At 43.1% G+C, this 16,986-nt stretch overlaps 1 protein-coding gene across 1 annotated transcript in view; it reads right to left on the minus strand.

Annotated features, from left to right (window-relative positions):
* The window catches only part of DTNA (dystrobrevin alpha), a 199,337-nt gene extending 182,559 nt beyond the window's left edge, over window positions 1-16,778 (minus strand). The window contains exon 1 of the mRNA XM_056854383.1: window positions 16,511-16,778. Within this exon, the coding sequence (XP_056710361.1) occupies window positions 16,511-16,527 (17 nt within the window). The 5' untranslated portion in view covers window positions 16,528-16,778. The remainder of the gene's footprint in view (window positions 1-16,510) is intronic.
* Between the last annotated feature and the right edge of the window lie 208 nt (window positions 16,779-16,986).

The raw sequence follows: 16,986 nt of genomic DNA on the forward strand, positions 1-16,986 counted from the left end.
TTAAATAAATAAATTAAAATAAATTAAATTAAATAAATTGAACAAATTACTATTAGCTAAAAACCTCAGATTAATATAACATTTTCCATTTTAGGTTAGATTGCCAAACCACCGCTTTGTCTGACGAATCTTGTATATTGCAGCACAGAATTTAGCTACTTGTTTCAACGTCTGGGGAACATGTGTTATAGACATGTGTCACACCGGCATAAACTGGCCATTAATCTGGTGGCAGCATTCCGTACCAGCAGAAGTTTATTAACAGTTAAAAGGAGCAGCAACATTTTGCTGTGGGAACACAATGAGTGATTATGGACCAGTCCCATACTTTCAGCCTAACCTACCTCACAGGGTTGTTGCGTGGATAAAAGGAGGAGAGGAGACTAATGAAAGCTGCTTTGGTCCTCACTGTGTACAAAGACTAATTTTCCAAGGTTGAGACTGCTGGGGGAGGGGTGGACGGACGACAACAGAGAACATAAGACAGAGAGGCAGATAAAAGTATGTTGGCTGTTGGATGGGAAGGAGATAGGGTTGCCAACTCCAGGTTGGGAAATTCCTGGAGATTTGAGGGGTGGAGCCTGGTGTGCGTGGGGTTTGAGGAGAGGAGGAACCTCAAAAGGCTATAATGCCATAGACTCCATCTTCCAAAGCAGCCATTTTCTCCATGGGACCTAGTGTTGCCAGACTCCAGGTGAGGGTTGGAGATCACCTGGAATCACAACTGATCACCAGATGAGAGAGATCAGTTCCCCTGGACAAATGGCTGCTTTGGAGGGTGGAGTCTATGGCATTAGACTCTTCTGAGGTTGCTTCCCTCCCAAGGCTCCACCCACAAATCTCTAGGAATTTCCCAACCTGGAACTGACAACCCTAAGGGGGAACTAATCTCTGTAGTTGGGCGATCCGTTGTGACTCTGGGAGAGCCACTGCCACCACTGCTGCTGTGGAGACGGGGGTGTAGGTGGGCAGTTGGGAGCACCACCACCACTGCTGCTCCTCTGGGAGGGGGAGAGGAAGCAGGTGGAAAGCCGGGAGAGTGATGGGGGGCAGACAGAGAAAGAGTGATGGGGTGGGGGAAGGGCAGAAAGAGAAAGTGACAGGCATGGAGAAGAGAGAGAGTAAGAAAAGGGGTGGCAGTGTTGTGATTGAGTAACCTCATTCAGACACGCAGACTACATGCATACCCACAGAAGCCGCTTGTCAGTGGCCTCCCCCTTTCCTTTAGCACCAAGCAGGCACACTCACATTCCAATTTGTGATAAGGGAATGCTCCAACAGCCTCCTTCCCACCTATTCCTCCCCTTCAGTAAGTTTCAGTTCCCCCTGCAAGGGTTCAATAGAGTCCCATTGTCTATTGTAGCAATGCTCCCACTAGCGCTGTAGAAACTATGACGTTGCAGTGACAAGCTACATCGGATGTTATTGGAATGTCAAATGTCTATATAACCTCTTGCATTGTCCCTCCCGCTGTGTGACCGGACTGCAGAGCTCATCGTCTGCTTTCTGGGATCACCCAGTTCTGACGTATTGGCCAATAAAGCAAGCCGTGACAGCTCAACCCAACCTCCTGTCCTCATTTACTCCATTAGACTCTATGTTAATGGGGGGACACATCACATCAGCAGGAGAGAGAGACTGAGAGTAGCAGGGGGAATGGGAAGGAAGCAAAAGTGGGGCAAATGGGATAGCTGCTCCGGTCTCCACTTGTACTCTATGGCCGAAAACACATGGCCATTTTGTCCGGTGATTCTCCCGCGAATGTTATGTGCAGTTAACATGCATGTTCGTCTCCTGTGATCAACACACATCCTTTTGAAACTTTTCCAGGTTTTCCTCTTCCTGCATTATCCCGATTTAAAAGTAAGGTTCACTGCAGTTCCACGAGTTTGCCAGTGCGTTTCAGTGCCCGGGTCGACTCCCCGCTGGGAGACTGCCCGGCCCCAGCAGCAGTGGTGACACCTTTCTGCACCCCCCGGACACAGTGCCCTCTCTCTCCCCCCCTCTCCCGTGCTTCCACTCGCTGCTGGCTTCCCCTTGCCTCCACCTAGAAGACAGTGGGGTGGAGGAGCGCAGAGAGGCGGCGGTTCCTACCGCGCTCCTTCACACCATGCGTGTCATTTTTAGAATGCGGGATCAAAAAACGTGAGACTTAACAGGGACAAAACAAGGAGAACCGAGCCATGTGTTAACGGCCTGTATTACAGATACAACATTTCATCCCAAAATTGGTTGCATTGCAATCAAGTAAAATGAATCACATAACTGTCGCATCACAGCATCACATAGCTCATATAAATAAATTCTGGAAAGCACTTTGAAATCTTTGGATGAAATGTGTTTTGGATGAAAGGCATCATTGCTATATTAAGCCATCATACATCCTGTCATTCTTGTTTAGCAAAATATGAAGAGAGATAGATGCCTATTTATGACTCTGTTCTAAGTTAAGTGTTATTATCCTTCCTCTATTTCTAAAGTGGGGTGATCCAAGGATCTTAGGCTGGGAGCTGATCCTGAGTGGAATCACAGAAATGTTTTGGACGGACCGCCTGTGGTAGAAAGAAGATCACAAGGACATGGGTGCACACAGCTGGCTGCTTCAGGTCAGTATCATATAAAACATATTCCACATTTGTAAGCATATCAACCTCTCTCAAGGTTATGTGTGCTAAGGCCCCACAGTTGGCCAGCCTGGCACACTGACTGAACAGATAATATTAGCAGAATACCACAAGAGCAGTGGGAAAGGTAATTTGAGATGGAAGCTTACATTAGCCCCAGGAAAGAAGATACTTTTCAGCAAGAACATGCCCTTCTATTTTTGTGGAGGAAACTGACGCAGTATACAGGTTACTTATAAACAAGCATTTAAAAGAGGAAAAATAAAGTTTAGCTGCTGAAAAGAGAACCTGGATTTACACAACTGTGGGTGGGAAACCTTCTGATATTTCACACATTGTACAAGGGAAATCCAGGTTCATCACTAGGGTTGCCAGGTCCCTCTTCACCACTGGCAGGACGTTTTGGGAGCAGAGCCTGAGGAGGGCAGGGTTTGGGGAGGGGAGGGACCTCAATGCTATAGAGCTCAATTGCCAAAGCAGCCATTTTCTCCAGGTGAACTGATCTCTATCAGCTGGAGATCAGTTGTAATAGCAGGAGATAGATCTCCAGCTAGTACCTGGAGGTTGGCAACCCCATTCATTATGGAATGTACAGTCAACCAGGATTGCACACCATATTAGGTCCTCAATAAGCATAGGTATGCAATATGTTGGTTTCCAAAGATGTTTGTTGTATTCACATTTCACACTTTTAAGAGTACACCTGACACATCTTAGGGGTGCACTTAAAATGCAAAATGTAAATGTAAGCCTAAAATGCAAAGCATCAAGGGGGCCTTAGAAGTCAGCATATCTTTTATAAAGGAAAAGTTGTATTTATAAAATTTCGTAAAGGGACCACTGACAAAGACAATAGTTGAAACACATCTCGCCTTTTATGGGTTATAATAGGAATGCTCCACAGGTTATAGATAAATTGTTTGTGTATTAAAGGATATTTAATTTGTTTTAGTTATATTGGTTGCAAGGAGTAGATTTGCTTTTTTTCTTATATCTTTGTTCCTCAAACTTCTCTGGTTTAGTTTTGGTTGTGTGTTGGTGAGCAGATTGACATGTCCACTATTTAGTATACCTTTGTTGGCACTCTGCTAAACTACAAAGAATTGGTTTTATGTGCAGCTCTATTGTTAGCGCCATTTCCACTAAAACACTGAATGCCTTTCTAGTAATGCCAGACCTAGAGGAAATAAAAGAGAAAGGACCCAGTGAAAGAGGCATCAGTTAGGCCAGAAATTCTGAGCCATTGTTGATGATTTGGACAGCAGTTGCTGTTCTTCTGGGCCAGAAGCAATCCACATGGGGATTGCCACAAATGACTTTTTAGTTTTCGGGAGTCCAACATCCTGGATCAATTTAACAGTCACACACAAAAGCATTCTTATTGCCAAGTTTGTAGCGCTGAAAGAGCGGCAAGTGGATGTAGTTTTCCCCACTTGGTCCAGGTTCCTCTGGTTCCCACTAGGGATTTTTCCAGGCTCCCTCCTATAGTAGAAAGTCATAATTGATTTTGAGAAAATCTACTATAGCATAAAGTCAAAATATGGACTAATCTATATTGTCTATATTTAACTGCTATAACGCCTTTAATGGTTGCGGAATTATTGGACCATGATTATTTATCGGAAGAATGCAAGCAAGGAGTCCACTTAAGTATGTTCTGGGCAGTATTGAACTGTTCTGCATTCATTTCAGTTCAAGAAATGTGAATGAACACTTTTCATACTGATAACATTAGCAGAATTATAAATACTTCATTGATGACATCCATACGCATCTATGTTAGAGGAAGCATTTAAAAGTGAAATACTGTATTATTTGTACACCCATAGCGCAATCCTAAAAACAAATGAGAATTTTTTATTGCATGAAGTCAATCTTACGAAAGGCTCAATTTCATATTATGTCTCCCGGAAAGGCTTCCTGGTTGTGGCACCACTGTTGTGGAATGCCTTCTCTTAGGAAAGCTGTGAATGCGTGCTCTTGGTTGACAATCCCATGGAGTGGCGGGGGGTGGGGGGCAGAGACTTCCAAGACATCACTTCCTGTTCCAAATCAGGGAGTGACTTTAGGCATCAATCAACACTGTCCCCCTCCACTTATTTTCCTACCTTTGTTCCAGGGGATGCAGAGCACGGCCAGGAGGTCCCTCACCAGAACCAGGTAAGTGGCAACCATTTCATGTGGTGATGAACTCTGCATATTGACTGCATGTTTGGTGAGTAAAGAACATCATACTTGTTATTTCTGTTTGCATACGAGTATCTTGTCAATCATTTCTAGAGGTTTATATTCTTTTCCCAACAGAATAAATTCAGATTATAATTTGGAAGACAGTAGTGTTGTTATCTCATCAGTAACCCTAACTATGTAGGTTAACAGATTTCACATTTGTATACAACTTGTGGGAATTCTTGTCTTTATTCATACGTGCCCATATTGCTTTCTGCCTTGTTCTGTTAATATGAAATGGTGCTTCCTTGCTAAATGCTCAAAATTTGTCTAGCCTTCCATTTGGCCATGTACAAATGAACAAACAGGATTGTCAACAGGATGGATTCCAGATTTTGATAACGTTTTCAGAAAAGAAGAAGAGAAGAATTGGTTTTTATATGCCGACTTTCTCTACCACTTAAGGAAGAATCAAACCGGCTTACAATCACCTTCCCTTCCCTTCCCCTCCCCACAACAGACATCCTGTGAGGTAGGTGGGGCTGAGAGAATGTGACTTGCCCGAGGTCACCCAGCTGGCTTCGTGTGTAGGAGTGGGGAATCAAACCCAGTTCTCCAGATCAGACTCCACCGCTCCAAACCACCGCTCTTAACCACTACACCACGCTGGTAAAAATAAAGACAGTTTTATTTTTAAACTATACAGTCAGTGTTCTGAACAAAAAATCAGATTGGTATAGTGAGTATTCAGAGCTACAATATTGATCTCTGTGTAGGAAGAACTAGAGAGGGAATAGTTTTTTCACTGCATTCTTTTTAAAGCATCCAGTTAAGTGTAGCATTGAATAAAAATATTTAAAAGACACATATGCAGACTTATTTTGAGAAACAGTAATAACCTATCATGACAGTTCTTTTCCTCTGGGGTGGATGAAATTAACTCAGGCCCAATATTTTTAGTCTTCCTTCCTTAAGTTCTTTGCCATGATGTTACATAAAGGAAAAAGGTTTAAAAAGTGAGGATGTCACATTTTCTTTCCTCTTTTGCAAGCCAAACTTCACCTCTTTAGAGGGCCAAGGTGGGATCCACCTGTGGCACGTAACCTGTGCACAACAGGCTGATACAAGCTAGATGTAACAATTTGAATACAATCATCCACATGAAACCCCCTTTGCCCCTGAGTTCAGACTAACTTTGTATCCACATGCTCAAAGGCCTTCTTTCCTTCTTTATCCCAGAAGTCTCCTGCTGAGATGCTCTGTAGCTTTAGGCACAGTTCAAAGGCGTGTTATGCGCTGCCATTTTACGAATACAAACAGTGACAACACTGAGCCAGTTGGCAACAGATATACCACCACTATTGTTTTGGTCACCGCTCCTGCAAACAGGGGCTGTAGCAGGAAGGGGAGCAGTGTGATTTTCAAAATTCACATTTGCCAAAGGTTCCCATCCTACTCACAGCCACTTAGAACCCCTACATAGCACAAAGAAATCCACATGGCCTGTCTTGGGTCTGATTTACCTCTGCAGTGAGTCCACATGAAAATATATTAATTAACATTTTTAGAAGCACTGACCTGGATCTATGCCAGTGCCACATGATGCTGGTTAGATTTCCTAACACAGCAATTGACGTGGGTCAACAGAGGTGTCTCGAGCTGGATGCATACTGAGAAAAGGGTCTTCAAAGGTGCTGCTGAGGCTTGCTCTCCCCCCCCCAGCTTGGAATTAACCCATACAGCAACTGTACAGTCTTAATTAATATTTGGTATTTGGAAACATAAATCAGACATGCTTTGAAGCATAAGACAATCATTTAATATGCACCGCCACAGGCATTGTTTGGCCATTGTTCAGCTTCCATGCTGGAAGCTGCATTCAGGAGAAACTGAAGGGCATTGTTACAATTCCTGTAAAGGTTCCCCCCCCCTTCACTTAGGAGTTTTTTATCCTGTGATTGGTGACATTAGCATACACTAGGAATAACATAAAGACAAATAAAATACAATTACTATGACATCTTCGTGTCTGAAAGGCACAATGCTTCACACACACAACTACATCCAGTCAGCCCTATTGCACAGAAATGTCATTCATACACTCAGTAACTCATATGGGTGGCTGATTACTATGCTATTTTCATAGGTGCCAAAAACACATAAGAAGCTTTATATGAAGTAGTTTTGACCATGGGGGAAGGAAGAACTCTGCAACTGTCCTAAATTCCTTGGAAGAAGCGCAAGATAAATATACACCAGTTAGACGGTTCAGCCCAATCTGAATTCTGCTAGTGCAACTTCTAGAGGTTATAATGCCAACTTGGAAGGCTTTAAGAGAGGAGTGGTCATGTTCATGGAAGATAGGGTTATCCATGGCTACTAGTCAAAATTAATATGTCATGACGCATACCTATTCTCTCTAGTGTCAGAGGAGCAAACTATTATATTAGGTGCTATGGAACACAGGCAGGATGGTGCTGCTGCAGTCGTCTTGTTTGTGGGCTTCCTAGAGGCACCTGGTTGGCCACTGTGTGAACAGCCTGCTGGACTTGATGGGCCTTGGTCTGATCGAGCATGGCTTTTCTCATGTCCTTATGCTCTTAATTCATGTTTGAAACCAACTTCGTTGTATGCGGAAACGCTCCAGTTTTCTGTGTCACAGAACCCAAATAATTTTAAAGAAACTCACTCATGAGAAGCTATTTTAACATCACAGACCTATACAAAATTATTCCAGGAGTAGCTCTGCCCAGGATTGCACTGTAAGAGTAAATAAAGCACAATGATTATTCCCATGATGTACTTTAAATGGCACGCCATCACTAGTTGACTACTTCCCACTCATTTCAGGATTGTTTCTATGTTAACTGGAGGTAACTTGATTTCAATGGGGTTGCTTTCACCTATTCATAAGAACTGTGGGAGAACCTCTTTAAACAGTCCCTTCTCCTTGCCTGATGCCAGAATAATTTAGTTAATGTGCACTCAGACCAACTTGTGTTCCTATGACTCTAGAATCCATAAAGTTGATCATGGCGTATACCAGGGGACTTTCCAACCATCCTCCCAGCAATACCTGGCACACTCACAGACTATGTCTTACAATCCAACATGCATGTGCAATGGGTAGAAAAGGTTATTCCACTTTGAAAAAGACCTTAACAACTTGAAATATGCTCAGCATCTGGTTGGATAACATTTGATCTCGAAAGGCAATTGCAGGCTACCTTAAGTTATATTGAAGTGAGAAACTTGAAAAATTCTCAAGTGAATGCATAACTTTAGAGCAAAGAGGATTTGGGTTGAGACTATCTACAGGCTTCCATCTATGTCTTACAAGTCCAAATGACAACAGATACCGTTTTTCAGAAGGAAATAATCACAGAGTCTAGCCACAGGCGCAAAACCATCCTGGAATTGTAACTGATTATGGGAAAACACCTAAAACTTATACTGTTTCATTTACTAATGAAACAAGGATCACTGGGATAGGACAGAAAATATGACAAGTGGTGGCACAATATCATTTTATGGGGTATGACAGTAATTTACAGCCAAGTTAGTAAATGGCTTCTTAATCTAACCAGTGGACAATTGTTTCAGCTAGCTAATTGGAGCAACATAGCATGGATGTGGGACGCACATTTGAATTGGAAGTAGTTCAGTGTAGATCAGGGGTGGGGAACCATTTTTCTGCTAAGGGCCATTTGGAAATGTATAGCATCATTCGGGGGCCATACAAAATTATCAACTTAAAAATTAGCCTGCTATCTTTGGTCAAACATTTAGCCAAGAGGCACGACCCGAGATGGCTCCGAGTGTCTGCCACGTAGAGCGACTCGCTTTTGAGCTCTGCTGTCCCCAGCTGGGTCCAAGAGATTCAGGCAGGGCAGCATCCTTCTGAGCTAGAGATCTAGGACCCATGAAGGGCCAGACCAAATGATTTTGCGGGCCTTATACGGTCCCCGGGCCTGACGTTCCCCACCCCTGGTGTAGATGGATGACATCTGTATTCAAATGCACATCTCTATCCACCATCTGCCAAACTTGCTTTGCATAACTACCTATGGCTAGACCTGGAAAAGGTCAATAAATACATAAATCTTGTCATTCGTCTCCGGCAGGTAATGAAGCCATAAGCACAATGTGGCAAGACACTGAGGATCACCTGGTTGCCAGGGGAATGTGTTCTACCTCCCTCCATTCAGAGTGGAATGGCTGTGTTTGTCCTTAGTGACACCACTACACAGCCAAGTGTGATTGCCCACCATATGGTGCTGTGACATCATCATGTTTGCTTTGGGATCCCTGAATGCTTCGGATCACGTGGTGAGAAAGACAGACGAGCAAAAAAATGTGTTGAAGGAGCTGCATATCAGAGCTATGAACCAATGTGGAAGACCCCCACAGCGGGGGATTTTCTTTTGGAGAGACTTTTTCTGCCAAAAACTAAACCTCTTCAAAACTCAGTGCAGCACTGACTTTGTTTTTAAATATTTGCATTGCACCTTTCCTCTCTTTCATATTTCACATTTCTAAAGCCACATGAAAATGTTTACAACTGCTACTTAGGCTAGCAATATCTTAGAGACTGGAAAAAAATGTCACTTTCTAGAATTAAATAGAGGTAAATAATGGTTCCCTTCTTGCATCCACAATTCCTCCTGGAATTGTTAGGAAAGCCAATCTCCCTCTGTGCAGTTGCTTTAAAAATTGCTGAACAAATCCATATTGTTATAATGGGAGAAGACATGTTTTTCCTCCGCATCATAAGTAGGTCAATGCAAATATGCTGTAGTGAAGCTTAAACAGTTTTCTCCCTTCTATCCTCTTCCACATAACGGTAACTTCAAATGATACTTATTTAATTATGCTTCTGGTGTCAATGGTAATGACATTAGACAGCTATCAACAGCTGAAACTCTGGTGATCCTAAGGACTTCTTCTGACATTTGGACACTGAGGGCTCAAGCAAGTGTGAGTCCCATACAGAATACAGGATTACAAATCTGGAAATGCTAGAAAAGTAGGCAGAAGAATACCAATGGCTAATGATAGCAAACTAAGCAAATGACCCAATATACCTCAACTAAACACTGATTGTATATTATAATGTATATTGAAATGCCACAGAAATCAACCAATAGGACTGTGAAAAACTGGCTCTCATAACAGCCTCTGTGGGGAACAGAAAGCTGCTCAGCTGATTGGATCTCTGTTCAGCCTGCCTCTCTTTTCTCCCCTCTCCTAAAGCTGTTGTCTGAATAGCCATACCACAGACAGTGTCAAAGGAAATCCACACCTCACTGGTCTAATCTCAGGCACTTTTCTTCTGCTGCCTTTAGCAGCTTTGCATAGGTACTTCTCCGCTCTCCTCGCCTTGGCTATCTTGGGGGCTAGACATAGGGTTGCCAACCTCCAGGTAGCAGCTGGCGATCTCCTGCTATTACAACTGATCTCCAGCTGATACAGATTAGTTCATCTGAAGAAAATGGCCACTTTGGCAATTGGACTCTATGGCATTGAAGTCCCTTCCCTCCCCAAACCCTGCCCTCCTCAGGCTTCACCCCCAAAAACCTCCCGCCGATGGCGAAGAGGGACCCGGCAACCGTAGCTAGGCACCTTCATTTGTGTAGTAGAGGGCTGAAGGGTTGCTGATGCCTTCCCTTTGGGTTTCTCTCTGAGTAAACATGCCTGACTGGGGCAAATGGTGGGTCACAGAGTTCAAACTACAGCATTCAAAATAAAAAGAAATTTATGAAGGAAATGAAAAGCACAACTGAGCAAAGATCAAAAGAAAAACAATAAAATGCATCTCCTCTTTCCATAAACTCTGTAAATATCCTAGAGGATAACTTAAGGTAAGCTATTTTTGGAACTGTAAGTAGTCAGTAGTAGTTCATTAACCCAGTTCCTCTGTGGGGTCTTTCCCCATGGCAGTCCTCAACACCATGTACTCAAGATGGAGTTCAGGTGTAAACAAAAATGGCTTATTCCTTCATGATTTAAGACAAAATGGCCAAGAGTTTATAAGCAGAATAGATCTAAAGAGAGCACCTTTGCATCTTTTACAACACCCGTCCCACCTTTGACTAGGATAAAAGGACTCAGATCTCCGTTTCTATTCTACTGTGTCTGACAAAGGGAGTTTTGTCTCTCGAAAGCTTGCACCATGAAACTCTTGTTGGTCTCTAAGGTGCTACTGGACTCAAATCTATCTGGCCAAGGGTTTAGCTGAAACAGTTTGTCTTCCTCAGGCCACAGGCAACTGTCTATGTATGGCCCTGAACTGCCCTGGGCCTGTGAAGCTGACTCCTTCCCCGTAGCTTTGCCACTGCTAGATGTTAATCTGTGGGAAGGTAGTCTGACCATGAAAAGCAGGGGTCCCCAATGCCCATGGGCACCATGGCACCTGCTGACACTTTTTCTGGTGCCCGCCAAGTGTTTTTAGGAAGTGGGTGGGGCCAGGTAGGGCTTTTGCCCATCAAGGCTTCTGAATGGCTGTGCAGATTTTTAAAAATGTTGCTTGGGCAGCAGCTGCCACCACAGCACAAGGATCTACACTGTGTTATTGAAGTTAAGCTGTGGCAGTCACTTTGTGGCTGGCTTTGCCTCCTGTGGCAGCCATATTGCTGTAGCCATTTTGTTGCTGTGCCCACCACACAGTGTCAGAATTCTGAATGTGCCTCCAGGCTCAAAAAGGTTGGGGATCCTTGATGTAAATAGAATGTAGACCCAATATTTTAAAATATTGTCGAAGGCTTTCACGGTCAGAGTTCATTGGTTCTTGTAGGTTATCCAGGCTGTGTGACCGTGGTCTTGGTATTTTCTTTCCTGACGTTTCGCCAGCAGCTGTGGCAGGCATCTTCAGAGGAGTAACACCGACAGAGAGACACTGTCCTTCAGTGTTACTCCTCTGAAGATGCCTGCCACAGCTGCTGGTGAAACGTCAGGAAAGAAAATACCAAGACCACGATCACACAGCCCGGATAACCTACAAGAACCAATATTTTAAGTTTGACATAAATCCTGGGGTGTAAGACATTTCACCACAAGGACTATGAAAAGCTTTATTCCTTTTAGAAAGGCAGTTGTTGCTGTCTCCTGGCTAGGTCTTAAGTGAGTTAAGGATTTACAAGTCTGTGTGGATTCAATGTTGAATACTTTCCTTTTACCTATGAACATATATTCCAAAGTATGTACATATTTGTGGATTTCTGGATGCCCATCATGCAGGCATGACCTAACACAATCCTAACACAATTCACACAATCACCTCTATTACCAATCAGTTCAACATCAGACAAGCTCTATACCCACTTAAGATACCTATATGCTTAAATATTGCAATGAAGTCAAAAGGTGATCCTAATGGAGAGAGACATAACCACTTGCAGAAGAAAACCAACAAAGTATATCCAAACAGTTCATTGTACATGCAGTGTTCACAAGAATAAAATACAAACATGCATGAAGTGAAAGAGTTCTTCAAAAATGATGACTAATAGTGGGAACATTTTGGGGGATGGTTTGGAGAGTTGGGTGTGGGACACAACATGGGATATATGAAACTATGAAAATTTTTAAACTGCTAACAATCTCAAGTCCTACAGAAATGCAAAAATAAGAGCTACACAATATCCACATTTGAACCAGTGCAGATCTTGAGTCATGTCACTGGAATTATACCTGTACAGTTAGAAATTCTACTCAGGCATCCCATTCTTGAAGGGGCAGTGGATCCACAGCAGCCAGGAGCAGCACAGCCATGAGGCCTCTTCCGAGGCTTCCCGGCCACAAAAGAGGCAGAAAAAAACTTTTTAAAAAATAAATAGAGGAAATGGGGGAAATCCCCCATTGCCTCCAACAGGGCTGTGCCACTGAAAAAGGTGGTGCAGCCCCGCCACCGCTCATGGGAGCGCTTCCAGGGCGAAAGGGCTGTGGAAGCTGCCTAAAGGCAGCTCCATCCCCGAGAATGCCCCCCATGCCGGCATGGGCTTTCCCCTCTCCCCTCCCCTGCTGGCATGGCTGCGCTGGTGGCAGGGACCAGCGGCGCTTGGATGCTGACATGTTTGTCTCTGCACTGGTGTAGGTGCAACTGTATTCCATGATAAGGGGCACCTACACCGGCACAGGGTAACGCCAGCTCCTAAGGAGCTTCTCCCCTCTCCCCCCAGGAATGGGCTCTTAGTATTAATGCTGCTAAAATGATGGGCAAAGAAAACTTGTCAACTTACATTCATTAAGATATTGGACTTTATTAATATGAATAGCACCAACCTAAATATACGACAAAATATTCCATATATCAAAGTAAAACTGAATATATTAAGTGAAAGTTTAAATGTGAAATTGAACTCATTAAAATGTACAGTACGCTTTATGACATAGATTTTTTCTGAATGTGGACCAAACAAATACTTGCTTTATTTTATTACACTAAGAGGAGCATTTTTACAAAATTGTCAGCACACCAGCTCATGCTGGAAGTCATACCTTTGCCAGTTATAATTAAGGAATTATCAGGAACACAACAATTCTAGACAGGACTGTGCCAGAAGAATTCATCTCTATCCGTTTCACTTTGGCATTTAATCAAGTAGTAATTTCCCACCCTATAATTCCTTCTTAAAGAAAAAGACAGCAGTATATATTTCCTTACTTTTAATTTTTTTTAAAGTCTTGAGTGTGTACGTGGGCTATGCTGAACATGAAACTCAACATTAATCTACAACTGAGTACAACAGGAAAGGGCACGATTAATGACCTGTGAAATAGGTACAGTCAGAGTTTGGCAGTCTGTGCCTGACTTGGTCCCAAAGCTTTGCATTCCCCATAGATATACTATAGTGGCCAACTGATGTTGATTGTTAACACTCTTATGCATGATGGAAGCAAAATATGTTAAAAGAGTTTATTTCCATTTTGGGGAAGAGAGAAGTTAGCCAACTAATTATCCTGACTTTCCAGTTTATTATGTTCCTAAGAGATGCCCTTTTCCAACAAATGGTTGCTAAACATTTGTTCACATGTTATATTAGGAAACAAGGCGCAACTTATTATTTTTTCACCCACTGCATTCCTGGCCCTTTGTAACAAAACTTTAATTTAAAGCCCTTTAGAGTTTTGCATCATTAGCAACCATTTAGTTGCTAGAAGAACACATGAGCATTCAAAATAAGCAGATGCATATGTCATGCAAACAAGACCTGTGAAACAAATCCATATATAGCATAAGCATTTGCTCAGAAGTACACACAGGTTTTTTGCACAGATAATGTTCTGTGTTGCTCAGCTACAAAGAACTCAACTTGCAATAAGAGAAGCCAAAAGCAGGCTTGATCTTACACGTTGCCTGGTAAAATTCTGGCAATAAATGAAGCACTTGGATATTGACTAGCATTCTCTAGCAACACACTAAATCATGCTGTGTAATTTCATGCTACTTCACTGATCTATAGCTACAGCTAAAAGTAAGCCAGTCTGGTCTGGTACACTGGACTGGTAAGAAAATGTCCAAGCCTTGGTCCATACTAACCTTTGAAATAGGCTCCTGAGCTGTGGTAGCTCACTGGCCGGGCAAGGGGCCACTGCTCCCATTAGGATGCAGGGTTGGCTGAGGGAGGGGCCAGGCACATGCTGCTCTATCAACGAAGTGGCATGCCTGGGTTAACACAGTTCAATTGAGGGGGCCAGTGCAGGTCTCACTCCTAGGGTTGCTATCTCCGGTTTGGGAAATACCTGGAGATTTGGGGGGTGGAGTCTGAGGAGGGCAGGGTTTGGAGAGGGGAAGGACTTCAATTCCATAGAGTTCAGTTGCCAAAGCAGCCATTTTCTCCAGGTGAACTGATCTCTATCAGATGGAGATCAGTTGTAATAGCAGGAGATCTCCAGCTAGTACCTGGAGGTTGGCAACCCTAGCCATGTTGGTCTGCAGTAGAACAGTTAGATATGAGTCCAGTAGCACCTTGGAGACCAGTGGGAGGTTTTTGGGGTGGAGCCTGAGGAGGGCAGGGTTTGGGGAGGGGAGGGATTTCAATGCCATAGAGTCCAATTGCCAAAGCAACCATTTTCTCCAGGTGAACTGATCTCTATCAGTTGTTATAGTGGGAGATCTCCAGCCACCACCTGGAGGTTGGCAACTCTAATCACTCCCCACACTGGTCAGCTGATGGGTGAGGTTTCAGTCAAATAAACTCGTTTCATTGGAGGCAAAGTGTTGTGCTATTTGAGAGCCAGCGTGGTGTAGTGGTTAAGAGTGGTGGTCTGGAGTGGTGGACTCTAATCTGGAGAACCGGGTTTGATTCCCCGCTTCTGCACATGAGCGGTGGACGCTAATCTGGTGAACTGTGTTCGTTTCCCCACTCCTACACATGAAGCAAACTGGGTGACCTTGGGCTAGCCACAGCTCTCTTAGAGCTCTCTCAGTCCCACCTACCTCACAGGGTGTCTGTTGTGGGGAGGGGAAGGGAAGGAAGGTGATTGTAAGCCATTTTGATTCTTCCTTAAGTGGTAGAGAAAGTCAGCATATAAAAGCCAATTCTTCTTCTTCGTCCATATCTATTGCAAGCAAAGATTCCCTTGTGGCATTAAACAACTCTCTAGAATGTATAAACCAGAGATCCAGAGTTTTATATCCCCATAAAACAGACTTTATCCCTCTTACAGCTTCCAGAAAAAGAATGTTTACAAACAAGATTTTGGAAAGCCAACAGTGAAGGTGGAAATCAGGAAAGATTTTTACATCACAATAAAATTTGCAAGTTGTAAATTATTAAACACAAGCCTCACACCTTACAAATTATAATAAGGCAACCCACAGCTTGCTATGAAGTCTTTTATACCTTTTCCCGCAATGAAGCAAGTATGTCTAAGCTTTCCCTCACTCACCAACATTAAAAATAATGGTTTAATTTTTTTAAAGAATTTATACCAGTCCCCTATCACAAAATACATAATATCACACTTCTTGGTTTCATGAAAGTCCCATTGTTTTAATAACATCTATGCATGAGTAACAATACAAAACAACACAGCTTGAATCTGGATTGGACAACTTTCCAAAAAGTTAACAGACCTATTAGATACGTAATCACAAACCTATTTTTCTATCAACTAATCAAGAGACCACGTACACATTCCACCTCCTTATGTTTTGAGAAATCCATTTTAGAAAATGCTATTGTTGCATATCTTGATGAAACATAATCAGTTTACACAATACAATACAAACATCCCCTAATAAAGACATGCAGCACCAGGTAAAGAAACTAGTAGAAAAATACATGTTGCCTATTAATAAAAATCTATTTTATGTTCCCAAATTGCGCTTTGTTTTTTTGCCACTTTTCAAAACCAAGATCTAAATGGAATCATGAGAAACAGTCAACTTAAATAGGGCTGGCCCATCATCAAAGAATAACTCAATTTCAACTTTGTTGCTGCAGGAAAGACTTCTGCTGTTCAAACGAAACAGACCGGGGCGGGGGGGGGGGGAGAGAGAGAGACAACTTTTAAACTATTACACCAGGATCACGAAATAAAAAGATAAACATGTTGTAACAAGTATAGTTCTGTAATGCCAGCTTGCTGAAGCGTGCATACCGAACCATTCATACAGGGCAAACAGGGAACACTGCCCCACTCCACGTAACGCTCAGATCACAGGAAACTAAGCATGTACGGAATGAAGAGCTCAAACAAAGCTTGCTACTTACCCTGCAGCACGAACCATGGTCTTCTGACACCCTAATAATTCCAGTACCCTAAGGGTTCTTGTATTGTCTGAAGAAACACTAATAAAATCCTTGACGAGGAAAAACGGAAAGTTCCCAAACTAGAAGGCTGAGAGACACTGAATTTAAACCCTGGCTCAAGATGCTGCGTCCTCTGTGTCTATCTTTAACTTGTAAATGATTTGGTTTCACATTCCACCGAAGTCCTGCTGGCAGATGCATTTGCAAAGCTTACCAATCACAAGCATTCAGATACACTCCCTTTCTCTCCTCTCCCCCACCCCTTGCCATTCCACCCCCACCCCCATTTCCCTCCCTCCCTCCTTCCTTCCAGGAGCCCCACGCAGCTGTTTTTTTTAACCTGTCTCTGCAAGACGAAAGAAGAGGCTTTCACAGATCCATGCTATGTTGGCAGAGATGGAAACAGAAGGTCCCTTGCCATGTCTGCCATTCAAACG

This window comes from Euleptes europaea, chromosome 8 (assembly GCF_029931775.1).
Source record: "Euleptes europaea isolate rEulEur1 chromosome 8, rEulEur1.hap1, whole genome shotgun sequence".
NCBI lineage: Eukaryota > Metazoa > Chordata > Lepidosauria > Squamata > Sphaerodactylidae > Euleptes > Euleptes europaea.